Below are 12,545 nucleotides of genomic sequence, written 5' to 3'. Positions count from 1 at the left end.
GGGGGAGGGGCATTGCCAACTGATGTACTGTACATGTATATAAGGGTGCATAAGGAAAAGGATGTATGGCATTTTACTGGCAAACTGTTGGTCCTAGAGGCATGCTTCCAATTAGTAAAAATATGCAAATAGCATGTAGTACTCAGATATGCCACTGATATTGCAAGAGATATTTCTTTTTTTTTAAATAACAATACAAACTTCTTATATGGACGCCTTGTCCTCAGAAACCCGATTAGAAAGTTGTTGCCCTCTCTTCCTGATGTCAACTAAAAAAAAATTCCACGTTTTCAAGTGCAATATTTACCGAGATATTTGGAAAAATGAAGAAAAGTTGGGGAAAAACAGCATTAAATGTTTGTGAAACAGTTTCCCCATATTCATTGTTTTTTGCCAACTTTCCTCCATTTTTCGAATTTGAATATATAAGTGAATATATTTATTCACTTAGAAATGTGGATTTGTTTTTTTGGCATCAGGAGAAACAGGGCAACGACTTTCTAATTGGGTATTTTGGGCACGGGGTGTCCGTATAAAATGGTTTTTTTTATTTTAACAACAATGCAATTCCTTGCAACATGAATGACATACCTGAGTACTACGAGTTATTCGTGTATTTTTCCTAATTGGAAGTATGCCTCTAGGACCAACAGTTTGCCAGTAAAATGTCATATGCCCTTTTACATATGCATCCTGTATATGCATTGACATCATCATCATGAGCCCCCAGCAATCATCACCGTGATCCCCCCAGACTTTCAAGTCTTTCTCCGCCTATGAAGTGAATCTTTGACGTATATAATCTAGTTTCTATAGTAAAATATATTAAATAGCGCAAAATGCCAAAACATAAATATTCCAAGTATAAGATGCCTGAGCTTTACTGCTAAAAATGTCATACAAAACAAAAAATAACATGGAGCATAAAAAATATGTATGGACCATCAGAAAATGGATACATTCAACAAATGTGAATGATTCAAAGGAGACAATTGACAAAGGCACTTATTCGGGAAAAAAAGTTAAATATTATACATTCAAGTACAAAATTATTGAAAATTCAAACAATTAAAAATAAGGAAAAAAGCAATGAAACTACATATTCATTTCATAAACTCATGTGTCGGATGTATTTAGATAAAAACGTATGCATTGGAATGCAGTGCTATATGAATAAAACTTAATGTTCATGTCAACAATTTCCTGAGACTTGCAAATAGCTGGATCACACTCATGTTTTAAAAATTTGTGCAAACATTGAAAAACATTTTCTTCTTTTTATACATTAGTTGCTGCCAGACTCTCAAAAGCTTTCTCATCTTTGAGTAGGTCCTAAACAAAATTGGAAATTAAAACTAATTAAATTATTTAGAATAGTTATATATTTTCTGTACTTCCAGCAATCATGTAAGCAAATTTAATCACTGAAGGGTTAAATTTCAACCCTTTTTATGTGGATTTAGGAGACACTTTGCAATTGAAGAGTTCGGTCAAACAATAGTTCATGTCAGGGGTTTTCAAATGGTAAGCTGTGGAGCAGCTGAACTGACAAAGGTTTCTCAAAGAGATTCTTTGTGAAACTGCTGTGGGGAGTCGCAAATAAGCATTGATTAAGGAAAAAAGCCAGTGGGTGGAAAAACATTGAGAATTTTAGAAGAGACACCCTAAAAGTTATTTCTAAAGGGAAATTTCACCCCCCCCCTCCCCGAATGAAAGTTAGACAGTTGTTCCATCTGGGAAGATAACTGAGATGCAATGAGGAACATAGACTGTAGTTCCAATTATAGAACTCATGATTGCAGTTGTTTAAAACGGCATAGCAATGACATATGTTGGTTTCTGCAAGAACTACAAGAACATTTGACATGGAACTGCTTTGCCTAACCTATGCCACTTTATATTGTTCGATATTGCAATGCAACATCAAGCAACGTCGAGTTCAATATTGTACACCATAGAGTTCTCTACATCAAGCTCTATGGAAAATCTATACCATTTTTATATAGCTTGATATCAGACTTTCCATATTTCTTAACAAGTAATTTTTATATTCGATCGACATCATCTAAGCACCACATTGAACGACATCAAGTTCAATATAGTTCGCCGTTGGATTCTCTACATCGAGCTATATAGAAAAACTATAATTTTGATATAGTTTGATATTGGAATGCAACATCGAATGGCATCAAAAACTCTACATCATTCTGGTATAATTCACTGTTTTGTATTGGTGTGTTACTGAAGAATATGCACATGCAACTTGTGAACATTATTCTGAGGAACTTTTAATAATCAGGAGCAGCTCCAAGCTCAACTGGTGGGCCTTGTTGGTAGGCTGAAAAGGCTTTAGTTTTGGGATAAACCAAATTTTTTATCTGGCCAAAGCTGCGCACCATTGTTTACCTAACAAAATGCATCTGTCCATACATCCTGCTTTTAAACAAACTGGTACAAGTTTAGGCCAGTTATTTTACCATTCTCAATTACACCAGATAACTTTTGAAACATTACAGCTCTCATTGTGTGATGAGCCATTATATTTTCCTCCTCCCTTCCCCCTTTTTGTGTTAAATTTTTTTAACTAATCTCAAATGATAGAGATGAGCTTTGTTAATGCCAAAATACCTACTCTCAGAGGTTCCATAGGCAGAAACTACTGGAGTGAGAAGGGATTCTGGTGCTCAATGCCCTGGCCAAGAGAGAACTCAAATTCTTTCATTGCCTTTATTTGACCACTGTTGATGACACGAAAATGTACACTTGCCCCTTGTGATGGTCCAATCTTGTTTCTGGTATTACGGCCCCAAGCCTTGTGTGTTCCCTAAAGTTTTCTCAACATCTCCATTGTCAAGATATGGCTCAAAAAAGTGATAGTGCTGGTGTCTTGTGAATTTTTAATATTCAAAATTTCAAACATTTATGTTTCTAAATGAAAGATTATGTTGCCACTCAGGTGCGCCACATTCTTGCACCCTTTCTTAAGCTGCCCCTGTAAATAATGATACATGCCAAAAATTACTTTAATTGCAAACCTTATTGATATATGGTGGCTGAAGCGACACTATGCTTGTTAATGACTTATGATTATTTATATTCCAAATCTTTTCATTCCGCACATTCATACAGAACTTTCTTCTGAAGTAATATTGAAATAGACACTTACATCAAGTGCATTTACAGCTGCATTAGTTTCTTCTTCTAGAGTAGAAGGGTTCCTCTGCAACCACAGGAAATAAAATAAACAATGTATAACTTATTTACAGTAGTAAAAGATTTTCTAAAAAATTGATTTCTAAGATTTCTATGTACACCGAATTGAGGATGAAATATTTAATCACAAACCTCCTTCATCAGAAACTTCTTAGCTTCATCAAATTGTTTTTCTTCCCCATATTTCTTGCCTTTTGATGAATGATTTGAAGACTTGTTTGAGAGATCCATTGGACAAATATAATCCTCCAGTTCGACTTCTGCCTTGTTCCGCTTTCTGATCAATGACAGTTGGCCTCTGCGGACTACCTGTTATATTTTTATATTCATAAAAATTTATGAGTAACATAAGCATAAAACGTCTTATTAAAACTAGGGACAAAAATTCAGAGTTTTTTTAAATTAAAAGTCAGATTTACAGATCAGGGCAATATAAAGGTCAGGAAACATTCAAAAATTTCTCATTTCACTGAATAATGAAAGCATGACAACAAAATAAATACAAACGTCATACATGGTAGTACGTATTTTTTTTTACCAAAAGTACTTCATAGAAGTCATTCCTATAATGACTGTGGCAATAATATCAGTGATCATATCAAACATGCACAAAATGTGCGGCAGGTCCAACTAAAGTCAAGTTCACCAAAAAACTTAGCCATTTGGACTTTGATTATTCACCAATAGTATATAATGTTGATAATTTAAATCAGCAGTTCTCAACCAGTGCTCGTGAAAATATAAGAAAAGTCAATTTGAAAAAAAAATAATAATTGTAAATATTTTTAAATAACAAAAATAAATAAGTAACTTTGATGAATAAATAAAATATAGGCCTACGGGGCTACGCAGAGAAATTATATACCACAAAGGGCTCTGTGAGTCAAAAAAGTTGACAACTAATTGATTTAAATAACACGCAACAGTGACACATCTGTCAGTGAAACTGCTATGATACAAAGTTGTGGGCAGATTGTCAAGTTGACATTACAAAGTGTAGATCCTTTTTTCTCAAAGTGGGCAATATCACCCCCTGGGGGTGATGGAACATTCTGGGGGCTGATAGTAGCTACAGATACAATATAGGATACTTTGAAATTGCTCAGGAAAGGGAGGCCATGAGGAAAAAAAACCTTTTGATCATGAAGGCAATGAACAAAAAAGTTAAAACTATGGTGTAGATCACATCATCACTATAGTTTAACAAACTTTTTTTCTATCGCTCCCCCCCCCCTTTTCAGAAATTTTTTTTCATCACCCCGCCCCCCCCCCCAACTCAATCATACCCATAGGATCCTGTTATACCCATAGCCTCTATTGTCCTCCTGGACAATTCCATCGATCACCAGGGGAGTTGATATTGCCCACTTTGGGGAAACACTAGTGTAGATGAATCATGGCCATAATAAAAAATTATTGTGAATTTTGCAAAATATTATTCGATTCTCACCTTCACTTTGGCACCAGGTGAAAGAGGTGAGTAGCCTGGCTGAGCTTCCCACTCCCTTTTCTTCTGCATAAGTTCTGGACCAACCAGCTGTGTAAACTGAGTACTCAGATGCCTCCTCAACAATGTCTTGCCAGGTGGGATATTCAGCAGAGATGCCAATAAATCGGCATTGAATCTTGGCTCATAGACCTGTAAAAAAATAATTACTAAGAGACATTATAAAATAATATGATGTGGTTGTGACAATGAACGAGTTGTTCTGAAAACTTAACGTACCATAAGACCTCCATGTACTCCACTGCCTCGTAAATTAGGAGCATACTCTGAGAGATCAACAGTACGAAGCCACTCCATCACACGATGATTTGACCACTTTGAGACTTCTGATGGACTGTCCGTCTGAAATTTAATTTCATACTGTCTCAAACTTCACAACAGAAAACAGTACTTGCAGAAGGCAGCATGAAAAATTCTCACTGATCAATCAGATTAACAAGTTGCATACATGCCAATCTTGGGACCAAGTCTCTGCATAGTGGCAATGTTTGCCAATGGGGGAGGGGGACACACACCACCCCCATTTTTTCTCTCCTCATGGTTTATTTTGAGAATTGAAATCAGTTTTTTTCAACTTGACCATATTCTGCATTTATCCAGCTCTGATAAACATTTGAAGTAGCCTTTTGTCTGTTTGGGCCTGGTTGCAGTGAATATTTCTCATGAAATCGATTAAAGTTCTTTAATTTTTTGGAATAGGACGCTATCGCTGTTTCATCATCGACATCCCTCTTCTGCTTTCTTTGTAGGAACTTAACCATGAAAAATCTTATGAAGAAATTTGATTATTAAATTTATTATTCGTGGTTTTTTTTTTTTTCAATTCAGCAATTAAAACATTTTCAGTATAAGAGCCTAACTGGGGATTAAACTTGCGGATTTGAAACAGCCAAACAAAGTAAACCTTTACAACAACTATCATCGTTGCTGATAGTCGATCATTTGTTGATATAAAAAACAAGCTTCACTTCATTTCAAATTCAGCTTAATATTTGTTCTTTGGAGATGCTGCCTTTTTGAGATATCATTTTGTACTTGATAGGACAATATAATTCAGAAAAATCTCCAAATCAAAAACAAATACTTTTGAAAATAAAACCAAACTTCTGTAGCTTTTCCCAATTCACCATAATTCCATATTTTATGGCAGAAATTCATAGAAACTATGGACGTTCTGTATCGTTGGCAAGTATGGAGTTGTATAGTATTAAAAATCCAAAAGTAATAACAAACAAAAATTTCAAGCTACTTACATCGCCAGGTACAGACCTTCTTTTAAGGCATTGCGTATCAAAATTATTTTCTCTTAAAATTTGAATTCCTCTCTTGATGCTCATATGGTGGAGCTGATTAGTTACTTTTACATGAAATAGATCTTCCTATATGAAAAAAATTGATATGAATTTTAAGAAATGCATTATACAATCTCAAATCAATACGAAAACTGAGAAGAAAATTTATCTCAAAATTGGGATGTATTTTCAATAGTAAGCAAAACATTTAATCAAGAGAATATTTAATTAACCAGTTATATACTACACATAAATTTCTAGGGCAGTCACCGCTTGATTTTGTGAAAACCTACATTTTACCACACAATTTAAGGAACTAATCTTCTGGTCTAAAACAATATAGCTATTTCTTTCAATGTCTTTCCCATTCATGAACTTTCAATTTTATGAACTAACTGTTAGAATCCATTGGAGTTGGTAAAAATAAATGTCAACTGTGCAAACAAAACATTTTTTAATGCTACATCAATAAAGAAAATGTAGAGAGAAAACAGAAATGAAAACCTTCTAAATAGTTCCACAACAAAATTATTTCAACTCACTACTGTAAGATGGTTCAACACAGTTCCATCAACCCTAGCATCAAAGAAGGAATCTTTGTACTGAGGAAGTCCAATGTCATCAAGCCACCTTATGATCCAATGGTAGTCAACCTTTTGATATGCTTCGATGTCATTTCCCTTTGCACCACTAATAGCTAGAATAAGCTTCTTGCGATGCAGAGGACTTTTTATCCCTAACTCCTTGAATGGGAGGGAAAAAACTTAATGTCAAATTCAAAATAACTAAATCAAAACACAAACCAAATATCTTTCAAATTAAAACTGATCTTTAACAAAAGAGTTTAGAAAGTTTCTCAATATGTGTGGGAGAAATTCATACATAGCAGCACTAAAAATTTAATAAATCTGGAATCAACAGATCCATTCATGTGTACTTTGTTGCTGCCCATTCTTTTTATTCTGTATAAATAACTACTCAAATTTAACATGCATATCAAACAGGCTGGGCCACCAGGGCAATGCCCGAGCCAAATGGGGGCCCAAACCCTCTTTTTTCTGAGCATAAATTTTACAAGAGACCCTCCAGAAAAAAGTCTGCCTCTGGGCCCAAGAAGGCATGCTACAACCCCGATATCAAAATTTAACATACATCAACTGATGATCAGTTGAAAATAACTAGTCAGACTCTAAAGGAATAAGATGATACAGTGGAACCTCCCATAAGGAATGCCCCCAGTTAATGGACGCTTTTGAAGTTGTGGAAGCTATGTGGAAGGGTTCGATGCATTTTGCTATACATGAACGGACACTCCCTATTAGCAAACAGAAATTTGTCTCATGGGTGTCTGTTACCACTGTATTAATAAACTTAAATCTCAAACTCTTCTGAATATTAAACTTCATCAGTTCACTTAATTTTAAGTACATATTTAAAATCCTCCACTACAACATGGATTTTTCCAGGAAATATATTGCATTTACAGCATATAAAACAGCTTTTTCAGATCAGTGAAACATATATTCACTGCAAAACAATACTGTATGTAAAGTACCTTCTCCAAGTCCGAATTTTTAGCTTTCAAAAGTTGGTCTCCATTTTTCACCCATTTTTTGCAGTCGTTTAGATACATACCAAGACCCATGCTCTGTAGCCAATCGCAGATCATAGAGCAGTTCCATTGAGCAAATGGTATGTTACAACTAGAAGACAATATATAAAAATTGACAGGAAGAGATTTTTTGCATAATTTGATAAAATATACTGTTGCATAAAAATCATTCACATTTAGACAAATGAATCACATCTTTATATAAATCTAAAAGAAATTCAGAATGATGCGATGAAATTTGTAGAAACAAATCTTGCATGCAAAAAATTGCAGAATATAGCTTGTATTTTTAAAATATGTGGTGGTATCGAAAACAGCATGTGCAATAATTTTCCAAGACAATAAATGAGTTTCTTGCAAAAGTACATAAAATACAGTAAAACCTGCCAGTTTCGACATCTGCGTATTTTGGACACCTCCCTACATTGGACAGTTTTGAATAACACAAACCATAATCTTATAATGCAGAATTTCCTCTCGATACTATACTTCTACATCTTGGACAACTCTCTAACCTTCACAGGGTTTAATGGAAACCGTGGGTGTCCAACTTAAGCAAGTTTTACTGTATAGGCAATTCCTTCATTTTGATGTTTTTAATACATTGTCACCTTGATACTTCAATAAAGAACTCGTGACTATCAGTGCAACCACGATAACTCTACATGCAGATAACTTGACATTTATTATTTCCATGGTTGGCACAATAGTATAAATACAGTGGAGACAAAAACCTAACTTGACACATGATGACTACATCCTTAAGGTGTGCCTATGATTTATACTACTACTACTACTTAACCATAGATTTACTTCATACACATTCCTCTACAAAATTTCTAGTGAATTGGTACATGTTGGAATGTGTGTACATGTTGTGAACCTAGCCGGAAGTTTTTGTTTAATGCTTGTTGTGTGTGTATTTCTGCCATCAATTTTTCTGACTATGACTGAGATGTAATGGTGTCTTGATCCTTCCTTCTTTAATTTATATTTTTCTTTGATTCAAAATTGGAATCCATTCACCCAGGTTCGAATAAATATTACCGGATCAAGACAAGGGGTTAAGCAATTCATTAGATGAAGGAAAACAACACAACACTTTCATGAGCAAGTAAATCAGTCATATTTTAAGGAAAAGAAGATATTTAATTTTTAACAATAGAAAATAATGGTGTAGGTAGCTACCTCTTAACAATTAAAAAGGTTATACAGATAAATGCAAACATCTACCAAATGAAGGTTAGATTTTCCGAGACAAAAGAAAAAAAAACAACATCGCTTTACAATGATTTAAATAAAAAAAACTTACATATTATCGTTCTGTCTATTTATGCAAACTACGGTTGACGCTCAAAAAGGTGAACATGGAGGTTTGTCCATAATGAAGACGGAATTTATTTTCCCGCATATTCTGCAGGTCACTGGCGGCTAGGAATCCTTCCTGTTGTTAGGAACACCTTTCAGGAGCAGGTTCGTAGGAGCACTCCTGTTGTTAAGAGCACCTCTCAGGAACAGGTTGGTAGGGGCACTCACCGACTGGCTACTATCACTAGCTGGCTACTATCGGCCTTTTGGAAGGCGAAGCCGTCCTCTATCATAGTAATTTCTGGAATGACCATTGATCCAGACCCTCCATCCATATGATTTCTGCTCTTTCGTGCCATCGTTATTTATCACATAGCGGTAGACGCACGCGATTTACTCGAGAACACAGGAGCGTGAATGCTACATTTCGGGTAGCGTAATTATTTTCAACGAGACACATAGTAAATTCAAATCACCAGCGAGCGAACATATATAACTCGCGCAAGCTTCAATTACAAGCGAGAGCAAAAACTCTCCTCCTACAGTAGCGTTGAAAAATTATCTCCCTAGAGACTGCCAGCGAATTTTCCCAGAGGGTAAGTTAAAAAGGCCCCTTGGCGATCCAAAACTATATGAAATTGTACTGAGTACAGGTCCTGAAGGGAACTATTCGGCGTTTTAATTTACAGTTGGCGGAGAAGGGAGAGAGAGAAGGGGAATGAGGTACAACAGAAAAAAGGGAAAAACTTAAGGGGACCGTTAAGACCTTCGGAGAAATTCTTCTCGCCAAGGACCCCTAATCACACCCCCTGAAAAACAAACATTACCTTATATGGCTCGATGACCATCTCCTTCACTCTCTTACAACCCTTTGTAATTCGACCCGTGTTTCTCATCTGGGGCCCCAAGGCAGCAGTACCGTGTACAACTGTATCTTAAGGCCTAAACTTTCTATAGAATAGATTTTGCTTTCTACTATTATTATTATTATATGTGCCATAATATATACAATTAAATATCGGTATAATCAAATGATTAATTATGTAAGATTCCACTGTACAAATACAACATAAGGCAAAATCTATTCAATATAATAATCTTTTCTTTTCTCTACAATTAAAACTATTTTAAGATTAAGTTAATGTAATGTTATGATGAATTTTGACAATTCAACATAACATACTCCCTTCGGGTTCCCCAGAATTTTCAGAATGAAAATTCCACGCGAAGAACGGCAAAAGCTAGCCTTAAATTATGAGATCCCTAACATGTTAAATGTTACAATCGAGGGCGAAAAGATTACGTTAAAGCCAATGTGAGAAACACGAATCTAATTAATATGCATATTACACAATGATCTGTATGGCTCATCAGGCAAATGTGAAAGATGATAGGGAGTGAAATATATATACTAAAATACAAAAAAAAAAAAATATACAACACCAAAAAATACGTGAACACAAACCAAAACTACGTGCATATACATATTCATAATATAAATGTGAGAATATACGTGAAATTCTTCAGTAGGGACACAATCGCTACACACTATTAAACATAAAAACGATGTGCGAGAGTTTCAAAACACATGTGTACAGTTCAATGCTTACAATTTTCCAATCTGATTTTGATACGTTAGTATCATTCTCGTCGATAAGGATGCAGCTACGGAAAAGGAAGAAGTGAAGCCTGGATACTGTGCTGGTTGGATATGGAGGACAACACAATGCAACACAGAATTTATTGAATTTGGTCTATTGTAGATCCAATCAACGCAACATCACTGATTGACTGCTCCTGATCGCAAGAAGCATTCTCATCAAGGAAGTGTTCAATGGCCAATTGAAACACTACTTAGGAATAATGCCAAAAATAATATCAGATATGAACGGTGTATATGTAAGCACAACTCATATTATGTAATCTCTGCGGTACATCGATTTATCTGTTACTAGCTCAACAATCTAGTTAACACTGAACTTGACATATAATTGCATAAGGAAAAAAAATTATAAACACATCATCTTAATTCTTCCTAATAACAATCAATCATATCTTGATAAGAGGTTTCTCTATAACCCTTATCCTACACATATTCCACATCTTCGTTTTCATGAAAAGCATTATCATTGTTTCATGACATAACTAACATAGTATGTAAATCATCACACACATTCATAAAAATGTAAACAGTTTTCATTGGATCTTATTAAAACAAAATATCAATGTCGTGTGACACATATGGATCCACAAATTTACAAAATAACGAAACTTTCTCAAACAACTGAATATATACAAATTTAGGGACATAACTTTCGAATACTAATAATAATATATAAAAGAATTCTGTGCCAATGAGTATAAACATCATTTTAAGGTACAAGAATATACAACTCAAGCTGTCTGTACAAAACCAGCAGCATCACGTGGTCTCAGATTATATGGTACATCCCTTTGACTTGAACTTGTGTTCCTAATCCCTTCCCTGTCAGGAGGTTGACCATTTAACTGAGAAGTGTCCATAGATGTGTTAGGAATTCGTATTATTCGGTCAACATGAACTCTAAGCTTCTTTGTGGAATCACCTACAAGTGCAATTTCGTAGTTGACCGGACCAAATTTACGAAGAATGACGTAGGGACCCTTATTTGGCTTATTGAATTTCCGAGAGGCATTAGGGCCAATATGAGGAGTATTCAACAAAACCAGGTCACCAATATTGAGATTTTTGACTTTTGCTACCTTCAATCTGGTATTTTCCTGAAGTTCTGCAGATTTTACTAAATTTTCTTTTACCAGTTTAAATGATGTTGATAGCCTATGATGTAAGTCCTGCACAAATTCCTGTGTGTCTGAGTATGAACGAGAAGGAGGCTGAGTTAACAATTGATGGGGAATATTCAGGTCTCTTCCGTACGTTAAGAAAGCAGGTGTTTCACCTGTGGATGAGTGTATTGAAACACGGTGGGCCAACAGGGCAAAATGTAAATGACGATCCCAGTCGGAATGAGTTTGGTTGACCAAATGACTTAACGAATTTATGAGTTTGGCATTCATACGTTCACAAACAGCATTACTTTGAGGTCGATAAGCGGTGGTGGTTAATTTATGAATTCCCAATTTCTCGTATACCTTTTGCATTGCCTCACAAATGAAATTTGCGCCACGGTCAGTGACAATAGACTCGGGTACACCGTGAGTGCAAATATATTTTTCTAAAATCTCAACCACTGTGGCCGAATCAATAGACTTCACCGCATACGCCTCTGGATATTTGGTGAAAGCATCACAGAAGCATAAAATGTACTTGTTACCATTTGGTGTCACTGGGAGTGGACCGATTGCATCGAACCCAACCCTTTGATTAGGCCGCTCACAAACTTCTAGGCGTTGAAGTGGTGCCATGGGGTTGGTCACATGTCCTCGTCGACTCAAACAGGACTGGCATTTAGAAACAAAAGATTTAATTTGAAAATACATTCCCGGCCAAAAGTATAATGATTTTATCCTAGATAATGTTTTGGTTAAACCCAAATGAGTTGCATCTGGCGAAGAATGATTCATATCCAAAATATGTTTGGTCAGTTCTGAAGGAACGACAACTTTTGTTAAT

At 35.4% G+C, this 12,545-nt stretch overlaps 1 protein-coding gene across 6 annotated transcripts in view; it reads right to left on the bottom strand.

Moving 5' to 3' along the window:
- Positions 1-460: 460 nt before the first annotated feature.
- LOC149069295 (liprin-beta-1-like) overlaps positions 461-12,545 on the bottom strand; it is a 65,410-nt gene continuing 53,325 nt past the window's right edge. For 4 of the 6 annotated variants that reach the window (XM_089249453.1, XM_089249454.1, XM_089249451.1 and 1 more), the window contains 8 exons: positions 7,568-7,715; positions 6,555-6,755; positions 5,974-6,099; positions 4,940-5,062; positions 4,664-4,852; positions 3,346-3,522; positions 3,167-3,220; positions 461-1,332 (listed from right to left, as the gene is read on the bottom strand). In XM_089249453.1, the coding sequence (XP_089105579.1) occupies positions 1,279-1,332; positions 3,167-3,220; positions 3,346-3,522; positions 4,664-4,852; positions 4,940-5,062; positions 5,974-6,099; positions 6,555-6,755; positions 7,568-7,715 (1,072 nt within the window). In that variant the 3' untranslated portion in view covers positions 461-1,278. The remainder of the gene's footprint in view (positions 1,333-3,166; positions 3,221-3,345; positions 3,523-4,663; positions 4,853-4,939; positions 5,063-5,973; positions 6,100-6,554; positions 6,756-7,567; positions 7,716-12,545) is intronic. The other 2 variants (XM_089249452.1, XM_089249456.1) reach the window with 1 other exon arrangement.

The sequence above is a fragment of the Pholcus phalangioides genome, unplaced genomic scaffold, assembly GCF_987345545.1.
Source record: "Pholcus phalangioides strain wild (caught in Gottingen) unplaced genomic scaffold, Ppha-v1.0 ptg000022l_1, whole genome shotgun sequence".
Classification (NCBI taxonomy): Eukaryota; Metazoa; Arthropoda; class Arachnida; order Araneae; family Pholcidae; genus Pholcus; species Pholcus phalangioides.
This window is presented reverse-complemented; position numbering and strand designations above follow the sequence as displayed.